Below are 23834 nucleotides of genomic sequence, written 5' to 3' on the forward strand. Positions count from 1 at the left end.
GTAAAATAAAGGAGAAATAAAAATGCAGTTCAAACAAATTTTCTTATTGTTAAAAAATATTTTCAAAGAAAAAAAAACAGGTGAAATGCACATCATAGCTGTGTGAAGGAGGTGGGGTTGCAGTTCATATTTTTATTGCTTTACCAAGTATTCTGTAATGTCATACACCAATTTCTTAATTTAAACCCATATAAATGAAAGTATTTATATACATAGTGTCATCCCAATTAGAGTCTATACATTGATTCTTTAATTACAACATATAAAACTTACTTCAGTGAAACTTAACCATCCTATTATAGATCTGGTGTCTAAAATTTTTAGTTATATAGAGAAAACACAGTAAGGGAAAAGAAAGCTGAAGCAAAGTTGTCTGCGGTAAATCTAAAAATTATTGCTCAGTGATGAAGATAAGCGGTTATAAAATATATTTAAAACAGAGTTCTAGTTAATATAGGAAGAATACACTAATGAGAAGAATTGTGATTGTTATCACATGGCTCTGACCACAAAACAAATGAGCGTTTGGTTGTGGAATCACACCCCAGTAGCTGGTGCTAAAATCACCATTCACGAGGGAGGAAACTGAGTCTGCTGAAGGAAACATATTTCAAAGGTCACACAGATATTAACAGAATTGCAGCTCAAGCCCAGAACTTTTAGCTTTAGTTCCAGTACTGCATGTCTGAGTGTCTCTTCATGTATGAGTATCTGTGTCTACTGTTGTCTGTCCTTTATGGTGGGTAGAATACATACATTTTAATTCAAGAAATTAAAAAATGTTTATGTAGGAGAACTGTTTAATTTTAACACTTTTATTTTAACAAATCAATCAACCGGAAAACCATTAAATTATTTAAAGAGTGTAAAGTCATTTTACTATCAAATTATCTTTACTGTGTATGTTATTGGCTTCCATGACTACTTTGGATGCTAATGAGAACCCATGATATCCATCTCATCACTTTCTAAGGGATTTCTTCTCCCTCACAGTTTCTCAGACTCTCTGACGAAAACAGAAGGATTCGTCAGTGGGATTAGTCCTACAGTGGGATTAGAAACTACAGTTGTGACGAAAAGTTAATAAAAGCCAAATGTTTTCTCGAGTAAATTTACTGGCTACAATTATCATGAAGATAATGCCTAGCCCACCTTATCGTCTATATTTTCACAGTACAGTATGCGACAGTTTAGAAGACTTCTTATCCTGAAGTAATATTGATTTATCCTTGCTAACAATAAAAAAATTCCTCAGTGCTACTATAAGCAATTGCTAGAAGCTTCCTGCCAGATAAGTGAGAACTTCGTGAGGGAAACAAGAAGATGGCATTCATTTTTCATCTCTTGTAGAGAGATTAGTTATTGAATTTATACTGAAGTAAGTTGAGATAAAATACAGCCCTGATAAATTCAGCACACCATGCCAACAGCACAACTCTGTGTTTTTAAGTAGAAAGGCCCATGTAAAATGTCAGCATGTATGTGTATAACTGGGTTTAAAATATTACTTTGTATACTGGTTTTTTCATAGAATTTATGTTTATTAATCCAAGTTTTCATTTTAAATAAGGTTCACATGGTCAATTTTTAAGCCTAATGGAAATTCTCTGTCATTATGAGTTTCCAAGTTGTGTAAACACTGCCACAGAAGCAGTAATAGGGAAGCAAGCTGTTGATCAGAGTGAACAATAAGATTCCATTTATTGCCACCTACAGAGAGAAGACTGAGGAAGGCCCACACTTCAAATATCCCATAACTAGAAAGTTCATGTTTTATGCTTTTTTAAAAATTTGCAGTGACTTTCCACCTGGTTTATTGAGACAGAACCTTGCTATATAGCTCAAGATAAATTTAAATTCACAATCCTCCTGTCTCACCACACACGAGTTCAAGTAGTACAGGAGTGCGCCTTTACTCTCATCTGGAAGTGACTCTTGAGATAAATTGGCAGGGTCTGATCTTTCTTTCCTTCATTTTTACATGTGTTTATGGCTCTTCCTTTTTCTAAAGTCGTAACGAATTCTTGTGATATCAAAGAAGGACAATGGCTAAGTCTCATTAGAAATCTGTATAACCTCTCTGACATTGCCAGAAACGACCATGTAGAAGGCGTGCAGGCTCCAGTGCACACAAAAGAAGACATGAAGAACAGAAACTATTCAGTGAAGTTGCTTTCTGTAGGACCAAGGCCACACCTGTAGGGTGATAATTCAAAACCCTCTAAGTTCATTCTCCTACAGATTATTCTCCAATGTCAACTCCTGACAGTGATCCACTAACTGACCTTGAACTAGGTCTCTGTCTGGGGTCTGTACTCATCTCTACACTATAAAGTCCCCATCATCTGCTCTCCCCCATTCCTGTTTCCATGAATCCCTCTTTCCCAAAGAGTAAACTTATGCAAATACCCTCCTGGAAGCTTTATCCAAAACCAAAATCACTTTGAATTCAAGCTGGAGCAAGGTAGTTGCAGAATGAAATAACCAACTAAAAAAAAANAAACCAGTGCCCTGAGAATTTGTAAAGAATCACTACAAGTCCATGCCAAACTATTGTATGTAAAGTTGCTGTAAACATGTCAGGACCCCCCAGTACTGGTGAGACAGACTGAGGTAGGAAGACTGATTTGACTTTGAAACCAGTCTGAACTACACAGTAATTCAAGGCCAGTCTGGGATGTATAGCCAGATGCTGTCCCCAAAAAGGGGCGGGGTGGGGGAGGCAGAGAGCTGGCTGAGTGGGTAAGGCATTTGATCCACATATCTAGAATCTTGAACCCAATCCCCAGAATCCATGTAAAATCAGAAGGAAAAAAAACAAAGTTGTTCTCTGATATCCATACACACTGTGGCATGCATGTCCCCCACAATAAATAATAAAGATTATTAATTTTAAAAAGTAATGAAACAATAAGTTAAAATTATTTGGGGGAAAGCTTTAGGCATGAATTTAAAAAAAAAAGAAAACCAGAAGACTTGGAAGTGGAAGAGAAACTGTGAGAGACCAAGAAGAGACAGAGAAAGGCGCAGGAGCAGAGCCGACCAAATCTGTAGATGACATTTCCATGGAGGATGTCACTGTGAAGCCTCCCCATCTGCATAATCAGTGTGCTAATAAAAAATAATGAAAGAAAATTATTTCCAAGAAGGGAATTCTGTGTTTAGTTTGGGTTGACAAAAAGCAGCTGTTAGAATGAATGAAGGCAGAATATTCTGGCAAGAGTCCCAGGAAATGTGTTGTCAACCATTCAAGAGCTCCGCTGGACTCCGTCTCAGGGGGATGCTTCAAGGGCATAACATTCTCCAGAGTTGTAGACAAAGCAGATGAGGGGGGAGGCTGTTTCACTGCTGCTCCACAGTAAATGAGAACTGCCCCTAGATTATACTGAGGCCCTAGCTCAAGACACCATCTTGCAGGGGACATTGCCAGGCTCAATATACAAAAAAAAAAAAAAAAAAAAAAAAAAAAAAAAAAAAAAAAAAACACAGGGTGAGAGTCAGGGTAGAGATGTAGGAAAACAACCAAAATGAATAAACACATTTTCCACAGAAGATGAAAATTAAAATCCATCATAAATCATTTAAATAATCATTGTATTAATAAGAAGTAAACTATTTTACATTACCAAGTTTACAAACGTGATACCAAAAAACAAAACAACAACAACAAAAATAATAGTAAAACCAAAGGTCAAGAAGAACAGAGGGACCGGAGAGACAGCTCTGCCTGAAGAGCATAGACTGTTCCTGCAGAGGACCTGGATTCTGTTATGGGAACCTAGTCTTTAACTCTGATTTTAGGGGATCAGACGCCCCCTTCTGGTCTCTTCAGGCACCGTATTCACAGGTCTACAGATACATATGCAAGTAAAACCCACACACACACATGAAATAAAAAGGACACACGCACAAAAAAAGAAGCTCTTATGCAGATGGTTTGGGTTATAAAAGGACGGAGCTATGAATAAAATTTGGCTATCCTGAGTAAATTTAAACTTGCATTCCCTACAACTCAGTAATGTCACTTTCGGGAACAGCATTTATGCAAACGTCTCATGAAGGAACATTGGGTTATGTGTTCAAATGACTTCACCAAAGAAACATTTGTGACCACTAAGGTAAAATCTGGAAATAACTACTCTTCCTCTTCAGGAAAATGCTAAGCAGTGCTGTGCCTGCATAATGGCAGGGGTTTCCAAGACAGACCAACATTTACCATTCAAATGAATGAAACTGGAAAAAAAATATGTAAAGCTGTTTTTTAAAAAGCCTAAGGAAAATATAAACAATATGATTTGATTTACATAACATGACAACACAATAAACAGGTTTAGGTTTATTTTTTTAGGAAGTTAAATAGTTACACATTAAAAGCCTTCAAAAATTAAATAATGAACATTTAAGAATTTGTAAGACAGACCAAAAATTGACACATGCCTCAGAAGAACTTGGGAGGCAGAGGCAGGTGGATCTCTATGAGTCAAGGACAGCCTGGTCTACAGAGAAAGTTTCGGGACATTCAAGGCTACCTAGTAGAGAGGCAAACTGGAAGGTGTGGTCAGGGAAAGGCATGGATGGTATCCACAGTACTAGCTCTGCATCTCCACACTTACTCTTTTACATGGAGAAAGCATTTCTTAGGAAAGTTTGAGCAGATGGAGAGGAAGAATGAGGAAAAATCCACATGTTATGTTCCAGAAGTGGAGTGAGGAGGCTGCAGTTGAAGCAAGGTCTGTTGACAAAGTAGTGGGTGGCCAGCCTGGGATGCAGAGTGAATGGCTGGTGAGGTCTGGATGATGCTGGCAGTCACCACAGGGAAGCAGGTTACAAAGTGAGGGAAAGGCAACTTAGACATGTGTTATAGAAGTCCAGACAAGACTATAGATGAGGATATTGAAGAGTTAAAATAGAAATACAGTTATAGGAAAAAATCCAATATTGTTCTAAGAAAATGTCTCCTGGAGAATATTTCAATTAAATAAAAAGGGTAAAGATTTCATGTTTCAAGTAATTATTTCATCTAATTTCTAAAATTCTACTAAAGATTACTCTCCCTTTTCAATGTCACTCACAGCCATTATGATTCTGTTCAAATATATTCCCAATGTTCTTGGTCATCTTTAATTAACAGGACTTAAACCAACTTTGCATCTATACACACGGGTAAAGCTGGCGTCGGAGTGGGAGTCAGTTTAGTACATTTTCACACGGGCCAGGCTTCACCGTCACAGTGATAAGCTGTAGGGAAATGCTAATGACTGACTGAAATTGTTAGACTTCTACTGAGAAGTCCTTGCCTGACTTGATGTGACTGTTCTATTAGGAATAGCCAGTTCATCTCAAAGTCACATGATCACTGAGCTTGAGATTCCCATAAGAATATCTTGGCTGATGCAGAAGGTGCAGCCAACAGTATAAGATTCCAGCTCTCAGTGGCATCACTGCCAACTCAGAGAGCAGCATGGAGGGGGAAAGGGATCATTTATTTTAATAACAGGCAAAATTTTTTAAAGTTCCAGCTGTAACTGTATGCTCAATAAATTCTTTCATTACTCACACTAAATGAGAGTTTGAAGACATACTTCATTTCTTTCTCTTTATCTAAAATAGATTTTTGTTGTTTCTATAGCAACATTAATGCAGTGACTAACTCTTTAACTCCCTTTTAGACTACCCGATGGCTTCACACAGCTTCTTAACCTGACCCAGCTCTACCTGAATGATGCCTTCCTTGAATTTCTTCCAGCCAACTTTGGAAGGTAAGCATAAGAGATTTAACCTGTGTAATCTCGCTTTGCCTCTGCTAACTGCTTCACCAGTACCAGGATGTGAGTAATAGCACTGATTAAAGTTGGGTCTCATTGATACACAATAAGTGTTAATTAAATGTTCTATAACAATTAGCATAAAATTATGTATTCACATATTAGAAACAATTTTTAGGTGAATTAAAGTCAAATATAAAAAAGAAAGTCCATGCTGAGCAGTGATGGTGCACGCCTTTAATCCCAGCACTCAGGAGGCAGAGGCAAGCAGATGTCTGTGAGTTCAAGGACAGTCTGATCTACAGAGAGAGTTCCAGGATGAGCTCCAAAATTACACAAGGAAACCCTGTCTCGAAAAAAAAGAAGAAGTCCAGCTACTATGAGCAAATGGAGGAAAACTGCCCATGGCTCTTGGGTTGCAAAATTGCTTTATGGGCAGGAAGCAAAGAGCAACATTGTAAACATGTAGACAGACTATGCTTCTCATCTAAATGTTTTTCATATAAAATAAATAATAAAGGCAAAATAAAGCAGAAAAGCATTTTCATTATTTAAGAAAAACAAGTAACAGCCTTATTGTATAAAGAGTCCTTACAAATGAGCATGAAGCCATGACTCTCGGGACTCGGGAGGATGTGGGTGGCTGCACAGGCAGCTTTGATAAAATGGAAATAGGTAGTGATTACAGGAGAAATGTCCATCTTCCCAAATATTTGACACAATACAAAGTAAACAAGTGATTTACACAATTTGCACAATATGCTTAAAGAACTTCAAAAAATAGTTATGATCATTGCCTTTGAAATTGTTACTAGAAATGGCTCATGTCATCTTTGGGTTTTGTAGACAAGTGTATTTTTCATTATTTTAAAAATGAAAACTGTGAAATCACATAGGAGTTTGGCAAACTCTACGGTGCTGCTCCTATGTGATGTGACAGAGCTGTGCAGAAATCAGTGGTTCTGGAGAGCACTTTCTAACCCTAGATAAGGCAAGGAAAGTGGCATAGAAAATATATAAACTGTTTTCCCAACATAAATACATGTAATAAAAGGATAAACTTCTAGATGACTTTGGTTTTTATTCATATTTTGTTTCAGAATCTTTCAAGAGTATTTTCTTGGATAGCATTTATGTCATAAACACCAAAGGCATTTTAACATCATTGTCAGCCTTGGTTGATTATTTCGAATCTGTTCAAATGATTAACTGGGTATGATTCAGCACCTGCCTCTTGACCGGGATGAGGAGGACATTATGTAGGGTGATGAAGTCACCTAACACATAGAGATCTCTCTTGCCCACTGTAAATGCAGTAACATGTCCCAGACTCCTTCACTTCTATGGATGAGGATATCTCATCATCCTGAACCATACACATGAAAGAAATTTTTTAGGTCGTGCATTTGTAATTGTTTCCCCAGTTCCATCAGCCCTTATAAACTAAACTTATCCTTTGGGTATCAACTACAGGACAATGTGCTTTAAGATGAGAAAATCACAAAATATTTTTGATCCCTTAAGACACTTTTTGTCATGAATGTTTTGTTTTTGTCCTTTCTCTTTAGGTAGTTCTAAAATGAGTATGAGGTTTAGACCCAGAGGATACATAACACCAATACAAAAGCTACTTTGAATTAGAATTTAAGTTTTATATAATCTGACACAATATTCTCTGTTTAATAACATAATGTTTACTTATAATAATTCATTACCTAAGCATTTTTTCTGCCTTCAGCTAGGTGGTTTGACAAAAGGATGCTCAAATTCTCTTCCAACTTGAAGCTTGGTCCCCTTAAAAGACTGAATAGGTCTATAACATCATATTAGCACCATCACTGGGATGTGAGGTTTTCAGATCTCTAAGGAACTCTCACTAGTGGAGCTTTGTGCACTGAAGCATGTTACTTCATAAAGAATTGAATTAAATTAAAGTTAACTTGAGAGGAGGAAAGGGAAAAGGAAAGAGGCTTGGATGAATACCTAAAAGCATATTAAAGAGAGATGACAGATGAAATTGTTTAAATAGTGAGGGTTTTTTTCCTTAAAAATCAAGGTTTGGGCAAATCCAATTAGTATTTGTTTTACAGAGCTTTGTGGGAAACAAATATAAAATTCAATCTAGTTCTGTATAACAATGTGTTCCTACTGCTAACCTCACGTCATAATGTGTGAGGTGCCCTTTGGGAACACAGTTGTAACCCAAGAATCTTCCACTCAACATTCACAGACAGAAGATCCTTGGGTGCCCAAGCACAAATCCTTTCAGAAATGGAAAAAGGTGAATCTTGGAGTCAATCAACATGACACACAAAAGTATTTCCATTGTCCTTTAGTGAGATCAGAAAGACCAAACACCAGAACTTCTGGTGTGAGGAACTGTGCGTTATATGCATGACATCATTTAAAGTATTCAAGCGGAGGGTTTAATGCTATTGGCGGGAAGCTACAGTTAGGACAGTGGAGCTGACTAACTTGAATAATGTCGTAGAGAAGGAATGTGCACTCATCTCGCTCTTTCCTCTGGAACATTCTGCCTGCCTTCCAGGTCTGTCTACAGTCTCTTGATGAAAAGCATTCCTATATTCCAGTGAACATAACACCTGAAATTTCAAAGACAGTCAATAGCCTGTTCAACACACGTATTTATTAAATATAAAAGATAATGTGCTGTTATGAAACATTAGAAACTTAGAAGGCTGGGATTCAGAGATATAATCAAATGCCTTTAGTTTTAGTAAAATGTCTTGTCATTGGTCAGTGGTGACGCAACCCTGCTCATTATGGATTTGCAATTTCTTTAAAACTGGCCAAACACACTTGGTATACAAAGACACATGCAAGCAAAACACCCATACCTGTTAAAAATAATAATAACTGTATCTGATACAGCTCTAAAAACAGCTGAGAATTTCTGTCTAATTAGTGACCATGATTATTCACCTTGCCATGCAAATGTTTTTATATAGAAATAGTGATTTTAAAAAGGTAATTTTTGAAACTCTTTTCTACAGACTTGTCAAATTGCGAATTTTGGAGCTAAGAGAAAATCACTTGAAAACTCTACCAAAGTAAGTGACCACATCTTTTTCACAGTTTCTGTTGTGATGTTTTGCTACTAGGAAAAAAAATGGCTTTTCACGTTTATTCTGGCAGCTTTGCCATTTTCACAGAATTGTTCCACACGCTCTCACTAAAGGTCAAATTCTACAGTAAACACTGTGGATTTGTATGAAATAGTAGACTTCCTGCTCTGCAAGCCTGCTCACCGGCAGAGGTCTTGCTCATGGCTGAAGACCCTTGCCAAGAGTCTAAACCAGCATCTCTGTCATTCTGACAGCGGTTTCCCAAGCATCAGTCTAGGGTGCTCACTCTGCAGGTTACACTGTGGGTTGTGATAGTTTACAGTTTCAAGTCAAAGCCAGAGATTTTTAAGGGTAAAAAAGGCTAAAATTTTTCAAGAAATCCTAAAGTGGTTTAGCAAGTGAAAAAGAAAGGGTTATATTCACATTTCCTTACAAACTGTTTTTTTTTTTTTTGGCCAGTCTATTTTAAAAGATGATTTATATAAGCATACAGGTCATTTTAAAGCAAAAGCTAATTTTATGCAGCTTTGTAAAATACTGTTTTCCCCTACTTTCCTTCATTCATGTATAGTTATATGGTTTGTGTTGCATAGGAGTAATTATTTTCAAGATCAAAATCTATTTGTAATATTTTTTCACGCACTTAAAGTGATATTCTTTGCCTGTGTGCTGTTAGTATTTATTGCTTTCCTTCTGTTCTGCAAGACATCAAGTATATCAGTGTATTTCCAAACTTGCTGTATAAAAACTTAATTTTTCCTTTATAAATGTATTCCCTGAGCAAATAAGCCTAAATACACCAATAAATTAAGTGCAATAATGTGTGGTGCAAGGCATGAACACTTCGTCACGGCTACGCAGTGCATGGGTTTGATGAGGGGTCCCAGCCATGCCTTGAATCTGCTTAGACAAACACATGGAGAACTGGAGAACCATGTTGGTGATTATTCTCCCCGTGTGACAGTTAAGATGAAAGCTTCAAAGGGAGGCATGTGCTCCACCCCACAGCAACCTGTGTATAAGTAAAGCCTTTCCTGGACTGGAATCCTAGACAGGTAGAAATGAGGGGGTATGTGTTCAAGTGTTGGTCTCCTGCACAGAAATCTATTGCTACTGTTTCATCTGGACAGCTTTTGCTTGTCACCTTGAAAGCAAAACCACAGCTAGCTAGAACATAAGCCAAGGTGGAAGAACAGTGATTGCTTATCAGATTGTACACATTCAGTTCTAGGAGAAACACTAAGTGTACAGAGGAGCAGCTGCAAAGGCAGCCTATGAGGGCTTCAGTCTGAAATGCAAAATAAACCTGATATGTCTTGTAAGGATGTTTTTGATGTAAGTTGTAATATATAAGTTATAATCTAACAAGAATTGATAATATGGACTTTGTAGACATTGAATAACAGTACTCTTAATTGGTGTGTGTGTTCTATAGGCCTTCAGCATACTCCCAGTAGTAAGTAAAATTAAATTAGATTGTAGAATGTGTCTGGACTATTTGGAAATATAAGACTTCGTAAGTGTTTCTTAGAGAAGGACACTGGGTATTTTTGGTAGACTGTTACGTATATCACAGCTATAACTTTTATATTTAGAAAACATTTTCATAGGTATTTGCAATTCAGAATGTTTGTTTTATGCTATGTCAACAAGAATCTAAGAAGAAAAATATAGACCAAAAATGCATGATGCATTAGTTTTGACGTCTATGGAATGGAAACTACATAAAGACATTCACAGAATAAAGAAAACTGTTTCTATGTATAGCCTATCTGAGTGCCGTCTGAACCTATAACCTAGAGACACATGAGAGTTTTGTACATTCCTTTAGTTTTCTTTTCTAATAAAATAAATCTAATGTAGTTTTAGGGAAAAAAGGCATTTTAGTTTCAAAATAACTGCTCAAGAATTAAGAGATCAGGTTTTCTTGGAATCGCAAGCAAGCTGCAGGCCATTGATGGGTCTTTAAATTTTTCTTGACTTATTTTGCCTTAAAAGCTACAAATGCCTGGCAATCTGTAGAAAATTCCAGAGTATATGAGAACTGTGATATTATAATGCGCCCCTGTAGCAATTTGATAGGCTTTATGTGTGCAAAAATCTAGAATCTCTGTGTTCTGGTTTAAAACACAGGTATAAGCCATCTATCTCCTTGCGATGCCCCTATGGCTCTCCTTTATCAGAATGGTGAGAGTGAAGGCTTCAAACATTTGCCTAAAAACTCATTGGAGTAGTCATATCGGCACTGGATGTGGTGACAGAGAACACCAGACATCTGAAGAGAATGTATGATGCTAAGTCAAAATCTTGAGATTCAACAATCCCATTTTTCTTACAACACAAATAATTACCTGCTTAACCGAGTGCTCTGAGCGGTGATCAACTACTGTTGGACTAGTCACTCAAATGAACATTAGATGTGACTGGAAACCTGTCTTTGTTTGCTCTGTTTCATTCACGGATACTTACCTGTCCATTCCTTATGTTCTCCTTTGTTTCTGTTACAAGAGCAACTGGGTGTCAAAATTGAAAAAGCAGTTTCTGACTGGCTCAGGGCATCTCAGAATGTGAGAGCCCAACTGTTGACTGGACTGCAGCTGCCTAGAGTTCTCTCTGTCTGGGATCTGCTTCTGTGCTCTCTAGGGCGCTTGGCAAGTGTGATTCTGGCTGGCTATGGGTGAGAGGTTAGGGTCTTGGGCACATAAAGCTACTCTCTCAGAACTGTAGGTAGGGGAGTAGAAGAAAGAGACAGGGGAAGCCTTGATATTTTTATAATTTGATCTCAAAGGTGAGAAGCCATGACTTCTATCATATGCTGTGATCTACGAGCTTTGGTACCCTGGAGTAGGCAGAAGATACGAGTGGCTCCAAGAGATGGGATGACGGGGCCACTGCAAAGTTGTCTGCTGCTCAGCATGGCTGGCCTGCTGTTCAGTTATGACAGTGAATTCTGAGCATAAGATATAGAAGCGAAACTCAAAGAGAACATGCTGGGATTATTAGCCAGGAACAAAGTTTCTGTCTTCTAGAGCTCACAACCTACTTGTGTTCTGTCTAGAAACCATACCACTGCTGCTTCTGCATCAGAGATTCCCTTAGGCCAATCCCACATGGCTGATCACCCCACGGACAGTGCTGTTCTTCAGCGTTTTCCCCTCGCACCACACGAAAGTACCCTAATTTGCCGATCACATCACTCTACCATTTGAAGTTCTTCCTATGATTTGACCCCTCACATACTTGTAAATGGGATCATCAGAAGATATCAGTGCCCCGAGGAAAAGACTTTGTTTCTTTGTTTTTCTCCTCCTTTATCACTGATGATTTTTTTTTTCTGCCTGCATCATGGTGGATAGCAGTAAATAAGCAGGATGCTGACTTAATGCATCACAGTGGGGATATTACCACCATATGGACTGAACATTGATGTCTCCCAAATGTTCCCACATAGAAAATTATATAGGAATCTGATGACATCAAATGAGTCTCTCCTGAGCCATGCAAATCCAGAAGTAAGCCTGTGAACGGCTCTAGCATGGAAAAACCAATGAACATGGTAGGTAAGAAGGCTTAGAGGTCATTGAAAGAAGGAGCTTAATGACAGAGGCATCCAACACCAATCCATGTCTTCTGGGTGATAGACTCTGGTGAGAACCTGAAAAGGGATGTAGAATCTAGAGGATTTTAATTATCAACTTCTGATCTTGGAATCAACTTAGTATATTTCTGTGGCCCACTGCTAATTTTCATATTACTATTTTCACCAAGAAATAACTTATTTAGCAGTTTATAAAATAAGACACACTAAAATACCTAGTATACTATAGGGAAACTTCTTCCCTCCCCCAAAAAAAGCCTCCAATCTCTAACTAAGGGCTAGACCTGTCCAGAGGAAAAGTTAAATGAAGAATTGTTCGTTGGCATATCCACTCAAGAAGAGACCTTTGTTCAGAAAAGTTCCCCTGGGGCTGTTAATAATATTAAACCCCATTATCATCTACCACGTCTCTAATTACCTGTAATTTAAATGGTAAATCTTCAAGTATGCAAAGAATAATTTGAAAATGTTCAACATTTTATGCTACATAAACTAGTAAATGGAGGGTCCCCTGTTTATATGGTTTCATCCCTTCTGCATCGCTGCTGCTGTTAAGTGTTTTTCCCACCGCAAACTGAGCTTCAGAAACATTACATTCTTCCTGATATGTAAATGCCTAGCAGCACACACACACACTTCTACATACATATACACAACATGTGCACAATGCACACACACATAACACAGGTATACATACACGAGCATACATGCACATATGCACACACACACATACACTTCCACATACATATACACAACATGTGCACAGTGCACACACACATACACACAGGTATACATACACTAGCATACATGCACATATGCACATACACAACACATATACTCAGATGGAGCTGACACATTACACCTTGAGTGGACACATTGAACAGAATGATTCACTCTGACTGATTCAGGCACTCAACAAATCTACCCATTCTGCCACATATGGAAGAAAGTCCTTCTTAAAGGCTGAATGAGACGGTCACATTGCACACCACTTTGTGTTAATCCACTCACCTGTTACTGGACATCTGAGTTGGTTCCATCCTAAGACTCTCATAGATGTTGATGTAGCAACATGAGAGTTCATGTATTTCTGTGAGGTCTTCATTTTGATTCGTTTGGGCATGCTCAGAAGTAGATTTGCTGGGTCACATGATAGGTCCATTTTTAACTTACTGACAAGATTGTACATCACAGTTTACCACAATGATTTCTATAGTGCCTGTGACTTTCTACATTATACCAGAGCGAGTATTAAGTTTTACTCTGAAAAGTTATTTTCAAAGACAATTTCTAAGAATAAAAGTTTCTGACAGTCCAGAGAATTATTTATTACATCTGTACTTTAGGTTTCAAATGAGTGAGTTTATACAGCACTCAGCAAAGCAAAAGTAAAAGAATAACTAGCAGGCAGCAACGACACCATCAAGTCAGGCCGTTGTAACATCTAGAATAAATGCAGAGAGAACAAGCAAAGGGAATCCCAATCAACAAGGAGTAAAATTTCTGTTATAAACTTCCTGCTTCTCCTTCCCGGTGCCAGAGTTTCTATCACACAGGAAAAGTACTAATCGTCTCTATTAGAAAGGGTGTCTCCCATTGGCTGTTGTCAAGGACGCCATGTTTTATAACTTAGCTATTTCCTGTTCTCCTTTTTCTTCCCATCACAGAGGTAAGGGGTCAACCATCCTGAGGATGGAAAGTTTCGGCAGATTCTTGAAATAAACGTGCTTGAGTCTGAGGCAAAGCAGGGGAATAAAAACGTTTAAGTCTGAGACAAAGGAGGCCTCCTCCCTGGAGGCTGTCCTTCCAGCAAGCTTATGTAACAAGTGACAATTCACCAAAGTAACGTATAATTACAGTTGTTTAATTTCATGTAAGATCTTACACTTCCTGCTAAGGCTACTTCGTTGGCAGATTTGGAGTACATGCACTAGCTGGGTTCTCATTCCTGTAAACCTTTCTTTCTTTTGCCTTCTATTTTGATATCAGCCATCATTGTCGACACACTGAAGGAAAGCTGAGACGCAAGAGGGCATTCTGATCTGAGCAATAGGACCACAGCCATTTCTGCTCTCTGATCAATGTGTCGTACATGGACGGTACTTGACCTCCATTTCAGTGAAACACATTGAGGGTTCTCTAGTGTTTTGCTGAAAAAAAAAAATCCCTTGTCAGGCACAGCTTCCTGAATGGTTTCTTGCTGTCTTATCAATTCTGATTTTGTAATTATTTTCTATTTGTAAATTATGATCAGATATTTGTACTTTATAATGATATTACCTCATATTTTTACCACTTTCTGCTGCAACGTAATTTTGTTGAACATAGTAGCGTCCCATTTTTTGGTTTTCTTTGTGGAGCAGACATGATGTCAAGTTAGCTTCCCAGGGCCATGTTCTTCTGGCCTTAAAGAGCCTCAGATTTTCTCACTGACATTCTGCACATAATAGCATCTCATAATCTTCAATGTGGTGCAATTGTAAAAATTTTAGACTATCCTATAAAACATAAAACATGAACTATCCATAGGTTCATGAAGAAAAAGATCATGAGCTGCCACAGGAACTAGTTTGCATTTATTTTTAGCCGTCCTGGTAAGATTGAGATTTGGGGATATTGTGGTTATCTAAGGGGTGGTAGGATGAATGTGGGATACAGAACAAAAAATCAGATAACACCCGAGAGTCTGTCACTCTGTTCAGAGTACTCCAGTCGATTGCCACTCTGAGCCCTGCTCTTGTCATTTACCCTGAGATAAAATCTGCAGGCTGAGAGAATCGTGAGGCTTCAGAAGAGCACCAATCTTGGTGTCTCACGAAGTGATTAGCCGGAACTTTGAGTTCTTTTTCACCTGAGGAGAGCCGGGATGTCTGTGAGTAGCTAAATGATTTACAGCCAGACAGCCTGGGTTTGTAGTCAGGCCCTTGTAGCTTGTTGGAGTTTTTACCTTCTCTAAACCAGATAATTAAGAAGGATTGGATGTCATTAATTTTTTTAAGCTGGAAAAAAATACTTTGAGTAATTGGTGATGAAAGTAATGTTTGGGTAAATTCATAATCAAATACTTTATAACAGAGTTTATAATATTTAGATGTATTAAAGTACTATGAATTACATGGCCTTTATTTCATCTCAAAATATTTCACAAAGGGGTTGATATTAATTTTTAGTTGTTTCTTTATAGAAAAGGTCTCAATAGAATATAATGATAAAATACATTCCTTATTTTTAGCAGTAGTTAATAAGAACTTACCTACAGATAGTATCTAATCAATAAAATATTTTTAAAGTTTAGGCATCAAATCATTAAATCTTAAAGATTAACTTTTTCCATTTTTTAGCTTGGAGATTTCTTTGGGTAAATATTGAACCTAAATAGTAAAGGACATGATAAAGTTAACAAGACATTCAGCATCAGAAAATATATATAAAATATATATGAAAACTCGGTTTAACATGACACTATCCTCTTTCATGGCTTCTTAATGACTGGATTGTCTGTGCAAGCATCTGTACTGCAGAGCAGCGCTGCTTTGTTCTCTGCATCTTAGGGAAGGAACAGACACAGAGATCCTGTTTGTTAGAACTGATCCCACGCTCTTCCATGCTAGCCCCATGCTAAGAATCACCAGTGTTTTAAATGAAACCTGAGCTGTGGCCTGAGTTCCTCTTCCACGCCTCCATCGCCAGACTGCAGACAGAATATTCACTGCGGTCAGGACCAAAAGCATCTTCACCTTCACGTCAACCCCCAGGGAAGCAACTGAATGCCCAGCCCACTCCTGCACACAGCACCACCCCACCTGAGAAGTGGCAGCTGTACCCACTTTTCCTATCTGGAGACATCAGCTTCTGTCACCTGTGAGCACTTCTTCTGTTCCCCTTATTGCCTCCTTGAGATCCACATGCACACACGTCCCTCCGTCCTAGCCTTCCCCTCCTCTACACCTGTGCCATTGCAATCCATCTGCGACTGTTTCCAGCGCTCACGTTCTGAAGCATATCATGGCATCTATCAATCTGGAAGTTCACCCGCTTTCAGAGACAACCATGTGTTTCTAGATTCTTGCCTTCCTTCTGGCACTTTCTCGAGGACACAATGCTACATCGCGTTACGTATTAAGTCAATGCAGTTTCCAATCTCTGAGTACCTCTCTTGACACATCCTCTTTTGGTCTGAAAAATTTAAAACCATACTTTATTTTCCTTGTTGTTTTTGTTACATACTTTACTGATGAGATCTGTATTGGTGGAAATTTATGCTAGTTTTCTAAAGCAAAGTTCCCACAAAAAAAAAAAAAAAACAAGCAAAAACCTTCATCTTATTGTAGTTTTTTTTTAGAGAACTAATTTGCTAGTTTGTGAAGGTTTTGTCAGTCTGGACATAACATCTAACACTCTAGTTCCATAGCTTCTTGCCAAGTAAGTGGACACTAGGTATCTTTCCTTTGCATAAGCTGTCTTCCAGCAGGCTGGGGAACTGGTCTCTCTGGGCCCTCTGAAAGCACAGAAAAAGAACTGAAATTCAGAAAATCTGTTTTCCTTAACATTTTACAAGAATTCACAGTACCTGTTCTTTGGCTTGGACTTGTAAAATGGATTTTTCATCATTAAATAACATGCAGCTGCCTATCCCTGGTAGCCAGCTCAGTCAAGAGCAGTAAAAGATGCAAGCTTCCCAACTCTGCGAATTCTCTGTTTTTCTCTTGTCCCCATTCTCGCTGTTCAAATCGGGATTGTTTCAGGTCTTGCTGTACACAAAACACATCTTTAAACATCTTTATTTTTGAGAGGCCCTCCTGCCCACTGCTAAGTATGTGGTGGTGGAAAGGAAAAGAAAGGGAAGCAGCATGGTTCATGTGCTGTGGAAGGGGCTGAACTAGAGACATGATGGTGGTGAGAAACAGGCGGATGTTAGTGGCCACACGATGTCCGTCCTGTGCTACCACCAAGGGCCATGCAGATGTCCATGGACTGGGCTGCCAGCTAACACCATGTCATTGTCCCAGGGCCATGCTGCCAACTGGGCCATACTTATCTGAGTGGCCTGCGCTGCCCCTTCAAGGCCATGTGGAAGCCCATGGTCTGAACTGCCACACAAAGTCATTTTGATGACCAGGGGCCATACTGAGAAGGCCCAGTTCCTTGCTGGTCCTGGGAGAGCTGGCTCTGTCCCTCACCAATCCTGGTCTCCAGAACTAGCCCTTATAGCCTGGGCACAAGAGAGCTGTGACTCTGCCTCTCACCCGCTCTAGGAGAGCTGGTCTCTCACTCTACAGGAGTTTGTCCTGATGGCAGGTTCAAGGGAGAAGCCCAGGTGATGGGGGCATGGGAGAGCTGGCCCCAATGGCATGAGTGCAGGGGTACTGACCCCAGATTCACCCCCTTGCTGCTGGTCAACATAGGGGGATCAGTGTGGGAGAGCTGGCCCTGCCCCTCACCTGAGGGGGGGGGAAACTGACAGAGGCCAGGGCTGACCACCTCAGCTACCACCCAGGAGGTCCACATTCAGCATTGTGAGTTGTTGCCCTCCAACACAACCCCATCTATAACCTTCTGGAGCCCTTAAAGGGACCAATCCTGCAGAACCATAACAGCAAAATATGCAAGAAGAGTTTTGGTGAGTGTCCAGTTTTGATGATGTAACAGAAACCAGAGGTCTTGAATCAGACCAAAAACTCATCTACTCAAGTAAAACTGTTTGGGCAAGACAGTGTACTGCACAGCACACCTGCACGACACACCATAGCTCCCAGTGTCCCAGTGTCACTACAGTGACTGAATATGTATGTGACGGAGAGGTGGCCAAGATGGAGGAGTAAACTGGGTTTTCTTTTTCTTTTCTTTTGGGAGGGAGCTACGAGGATAGAGAGTAGACATGGAAGGATTTGGAAATGAGAGGAACTGGGGTACATGATGTGAAATTCCCAAAGAATCAAAACTTTATGTTAATAAAAGCAATCTTACTTTCTACTAAACAGATGAAGAAAAATATTTCTTTTTTTTTAAAAAATATAATTTTTTTATTGAAAAAAAAAAGATTTCCGCCTCCTCCCCGCCTCCCATTTCCCTCCCCATCTCCCTTTTCCCCGCTCCTCCCTCTCCTCTCCCCCTCCCCCCCACTCCTCTCCCCCTCCCTCTCCAGTCTGAGGGGCAGTCAGGGTTCCTTGCCCTGTGGAAAGTCCAAAGTCCTCCCCGCTCCATCTTGGTCTAGGAAGGTGGACATCCAAACTGGCTAGGCTCCCACAAAGCCAGAACATGAAGTAGGATCAAAACCCAGTGGCATTGTCCTTGGCTTCTCAGCAGCCCTCATTGTCCGCCATATTCAGAGAGTCCGGTTTTATCCCATGGTTTTTCAGTCGTAGTCCAGCTGGCCTTGGTGAGCTCACAATAGATCAGCCCCACTGTCTCCGTGGGTGGGTGCTCCCCTCGTGGTCCTGACTTCTTTGCTCATATTTTCCCTCCTTCTGCTCCTCCTTGGGACATTGGGAGCTCAGTCCAGTGCTCCAGTGTGGGTCTCTGTCTCTATCTCCATCCATCTCCAGATGAAGGTTCTATGGGGATATGCAAGATATTAATCAGTATGGCTATAGGATAGGGTCATTTCAGGTTCTCTGTCCTCAGCTGCCCCAGGAACTAACTGGGGACAACCTCCTTAGCGATCAGGGAAATGCAAATCAAAACAACTTTGAGATATCATCTTACACCTGTCAGAATGGCTAAAATCAAAAACACCAATGATATCCTTTGCTGGAGAGGTTGTGGAGAAAGGAGTACCCTCATCCATTGCTGGTGGGAATGCAAACTTGTGCAACCACTTTGGAAAGCAGTGTGGCGGTTTCTCAGGAAATTCGGGATCAACCTACCCCTGGACCCAGCAATGCCACTCTTGGGAATATACCCAAGAGAGGCCCGATCATATGACAGGGGCATTTGTTCAACTATGTTCATAGCAGCATTATTTGTAATAGCCAGAACCTGGAAACAACCTAGATGTCCTTCAATGGAAGAATGGATGAAGAAAGTGTGGAATATATACACATTAGAATACTACTCAGCGGTAAAAAACAATGACTTCTCGAATTTTGCATGCAAATGGATGGAAATAGAACACACTATCCTGAGTGAGGTAACCCAGACCCAAAAAGATGAACTTGGGATGTACTCACTCATAATTGGTTTCTAGAGATAAATAAAGGTCAGTGAGTCTATAATTTGATCTCCTAAAGAAAAATATTTCTAAATTGTCATAGTTTTACATGGTTTGTATGACATTTAGGATCATATCTGAGCAATATTTAAAATAAAAATTCATAAAAGGTAATAATTATAGGACTTTTAATTTCTCTGCCTCATAGTTTCCTGTTTCCTTTTGGTGGAATGAGGTTTTATTTTGTCCTATTATGTATGGCCTGAAAACATTGTGGGGTTTTCCCTGTCAAAGTACTTTACTCTATTGTCCATTTATTCAAAATAAAACTAATATTTGCTTTCCTAAAAGTTCACTCAGAAAGGCCCATCTGTTCACCAACTATATTCTAATTCTATTTTTTTCTCTTCAAATTTAAACTTTGTTCATAGCCTTAATTGGACTTCTGTTCACATTGACCATTTAATGTCAATTTTTCCAAATATAAAATAAATCTCTAATGTTATGAACAAGATTAAAAATTAAATTAATCTAACTGAAAAGCCATAACTCTTATCAAGCACTAGCTTTTTAGGTTTATATACAGGATAAAAGATGGGATATAATAATGTATCTGGGTATGTGGATTGATTAAAAAGCATCGGTTGTAGTCTCTTGAAAATGTTCAGGGGCATTTTGACAATTAATTTATTTTGTATTTTAATTGCACTAAAATATTTTAAAGGATAAATTTTGGCTACTGATTTTTGAAAAACACTCCTAATTAAACATCTTTAGGAACAAATTTTTCATCTTGTTTAAGTGCTTCAAGCAATTTTCAAAAGAAAATGGAATCACAATTCTCATACAGTGTTAAAAAGCATCTCTTAAATTATTACATCCATTTAATAGATGTGCATTTTAAAATACATACTTGATGTATAAAGGGAAGTTTTGATATGAGAAAATGGGTGGAAAGCCTTTGCTTTCCCATTGCCCATATAGCACCATCAAAACCTATAAATGTGGTCATTGCTCACAGCACTGTCAAACCTATAAATGTGATGCTCAGGACAATAAGTCTTTCCTCCCGCTGTCAGGCCTGAACTCTCTGAACAGAACCTGTAGGCCTGTACCTCTACATGAATCCTAGCAGACTCTCACTTCATATAATATGCTAGCCTTTTAAAAATTGCTGTAATCGCTCAAGAACCTAACAAGAGTTAAATTCACTTCTAGGTGGTAGGGAAGCAATAGAGGATAGTAGAAATTGATTATCTGCACTTCAGTGACTTTATACTGCGGTGGAGGGAACCAGACAACAAGATATGAACAACTGAGACTTATACAGATACCCTGAAGAAATTAGGAAAATATTTGGGGGTTTGAGTATCTATAGCTTTGGGTAAACTGATACTAAGAGTCCTGTCTAGAAAAGGTAGTTTGTGTTTTGAGGTGAGAATGTGAAAAAAGGTATCTAGAAAAGAAAGAAGTCAAGGAGACCAGGAAGTGTGAAACTCTCAAGTTTATACAACATAAGTTTGATGTGTCTGAAGAGTAAGCTACAGTATTTTGCATGTATAGGAGGTATAGGAATGGAGGAAGCAATGAGTGGAACAAAATTATAATTTTGTGAACTGTGTTTGAGAATTAGGGTGCATTCTGTTCATAACAAGCCACTGAGGCTTTCAGTGAGAGAAATCTGTGGCTGGATATAAGATCTACAAAGATAAGCCAGCTGCTCTGTGGAGAAGTGCAAAACTGAAAGAGGGTGGCTCTGGAGACAATAAGCATGAACAACTGGAGCTGTGTTGGAATCAGAGGATATTTGATAGACAGAATTGGGGTGAGAAGGAAAAACAGAAACTAGGGAACATACTGAAGCTCAGGTTTGGCACCCTGCAGGGACAGTTTCTGGATATGAAGAAAATAAGTAGAGGAGCAGGTGGAAAGAAGCAGGGCTTTGTGGTGCTGGTAAGGTGATCAAGCATAGGCAGTTACAAACATTGTCTGCTTGGGGAGGAAGAAATGCAAATCGGAGAGCCATCAGCACAGAAGTGACCTTTCATGGTGCTCATTGAAGCTGTCAGTGGAGGGAGTATAAGTAGACAAAAATGAGACCCAGCACAGAGCTGGGAGGGAACACATGTATGCTTGAAGCATTGGAGAAGAGTCTATAAAATATCCTAAGACTGGGGAGCCAAGGAGTTAAAAAAAAAATGGGTGAAAATACAGAAGGCACAGCAGACATCCAGAATCACAAGCAAGAGGGACCAATTGTACCCATCACTGCTGAGAAGTCAAGTAAGATGAGAAGATGGGAACAGAAAACTGCAGATCAGCCCCAGAAAGATGGGTCATCAATAGGAGCCTGATGGGAGTTGTTTCAGGAGCGCAGTGTGTGGCACTCACTAGAGAGGTTGCAAAGTACAGATTAGCAGAAGGCATGTACAAGGAATTCCTTCAGGCTTAATTACAAGACCTAACAGTAAGGTGTAAGCAACTGGACAGGGACAGAGTCTCAGGGAAATTATTGGATTACAGTGTCCTTGTAACCTAGTGGGAATGGTCCAACAGAAAGAATTAATGACGCAGTAGAACATTCAAGGGATTGTAAGAATAGAAGCTTGGAAAAGAAAAAGAATTGGATACAATATAAATGAGGGAATGGTATAAATGTATCCCCCATGAAGACTAATACAAGTGACAAATCTTTACAGGGTACAAAAGCATTATTCTGTAGCATCCCTTTGAATCAGAAAACCCAAAATGCAACTATATATTGCTATGAAACCTTTTGCATTAAGTTTCTGTAGCTTGTTAACGTCATTTTGGTGGGAATGTTGCAAGTCCTTTAAGTCATTCATAGTCTGAATGCTCTTCTGTTAGCCTGATAAAGCAGATGAGGGTTCAGGATGTATCTGAAACTGTAAAAGCCAGTTTGCTGACGTTCTACCTGATAAGTTTCTTGTAGCATGATTAATAAAACCCAAAGATAGATATTGGGGTTCAACTTGAAGATCTGGTTTCTGCTACACTATCAGCGCTGGGCCTCATTGGATAACTATTGTTGCCCTGTGATCCTGTAGCTTTAGGCCTGCAGAAACAGTCCCTTGACATGCTCCAGCAGATCATAGACAGGGTGGTTAGTGGGGTGGGCCAGTTCGTAACCCTGGTTCTGGGCATGGGTAGTTGCAGGGTTGGTCAGCCCTCCAGCTGTCCCCAGTCTTCACCACCAGGATGAGATTTCATCATATCCCTGGCTAGTTCATCCCTTGCAGCAGTGAGCAAGGAGCAGGGCCAGTTCTCCTGCTTTAAGACCCTCAGGGATGGCTCCTTCATACCTACACCTTCTGAGCCAGCTCTTCTGTGCTGCCCAGGAAATAGGTAGGGGCCACTCTCCTGAGTGCTGCAGCTGGTAAGAGACAAGGACAGCTCCCTCACCCACCACAGGTGGCAGGGGCAAGGGGGATGGTGTCTTTCTCTTTCCCTCACTACCACATGGAAGACCTTCAGGCCAGCTCACCTGCACCTCTGCCAACAGGGTCAGCTTTACTATGCTATCCAGGCAAGGAGGAGGGTCATTTCCTGAGTTCTGCAGCTGGTAAGGAGGATAGTCAGCTCCCTCATCTGTGACAGGTGGTAAAGGGTGGAGGGTAAGGAGGCATCTTTCACCCAACCACACTGCCGCATGACAGAGGAGTAGTGGGGGACAACTCTCCCCACAACTTGGGGACTGGCTCGCCTACATCTCAAACAACAGAGTTGGCTCTATTGTGCTGCCCAGGTGAGATGCAGGGCCTGCTCTCCCTGAGTGCTGCAGCTGGTGGGGGCAGGACAGCTCTCCCACTGCCTCAGACATAAAGGGGTGGGGAGCATCTCTCCCCCACCACGTCACCATGTATGTATTCTGAATCTCAGGTAACCGATCAAAAATAAACACCACTGTTTAAATTGGAAAGAAGCCCTCCTCAGCTGTCTGTCCCTTTAACAGTGGCAGATGCCTGGTCCATCTACAGCCCATAATAATTTGACATTTCCTCCAACTTGTTATTATAACAACACTATCCGTGTGTATGAATATACATATATATTCATAACATATTCAATTATGATGTTCTGATCTAATGTGCTCTTCAGAGACACCAGTTTGAATGTTCTATCCTCCTGTGTTAGTAATAGCTTTTGTTATGATCTGAATCGAGAATTTTTATTCTCTTTTATTTGTTGTGATAAAAATTACAGTTAATGGATTC

At 39.6% G+C, this 23834-nt stretch overlaps 1 protein-coding gene across 2 annotated transcripts in view; it reads left to right on the forward strand.

The window, feature by feature from the left end:
* The window catches only part of Lrrc7 (leucine rich repeat containing 7), a 307126-nt gene that overhangs the window by 121258 nt on the left and 162034 nt on the right, over window positions 1-23834 (forward strand). For both annotated transcript variants that reach the window (XM_050149461.1, XM_050149462.1), the window contains exons 5-6: window positions 5670-5759; window positions 8780-8836. In XM_050149461.1, coding sequence (XP_050005418.1) covers window positions 5670-5759; window positions 8780-8836 — 147 coding nt within the window. The remainder of the gene's footprint in view (window positions 1-5669; window positions 5760-8779; window positions 8837-23834) is intronic.

Source organism: Alexandromys fortis, unplaced genomic scaffold (genome assembly GCF_014885135.2).
Source record: "Alexandromys fortis isolate MF-2015 unplaced genomic scaffold, M_Fortis_MF-2015_v1.1 scaffold_68, whole genome shotgun sequence".
Taxonomy (NCBI): Eukaryota; Metazoa; Chordata; class Mammalia; order Rodentia; family Cricetidae; genus Alexandromys; species Alexandromys fortis.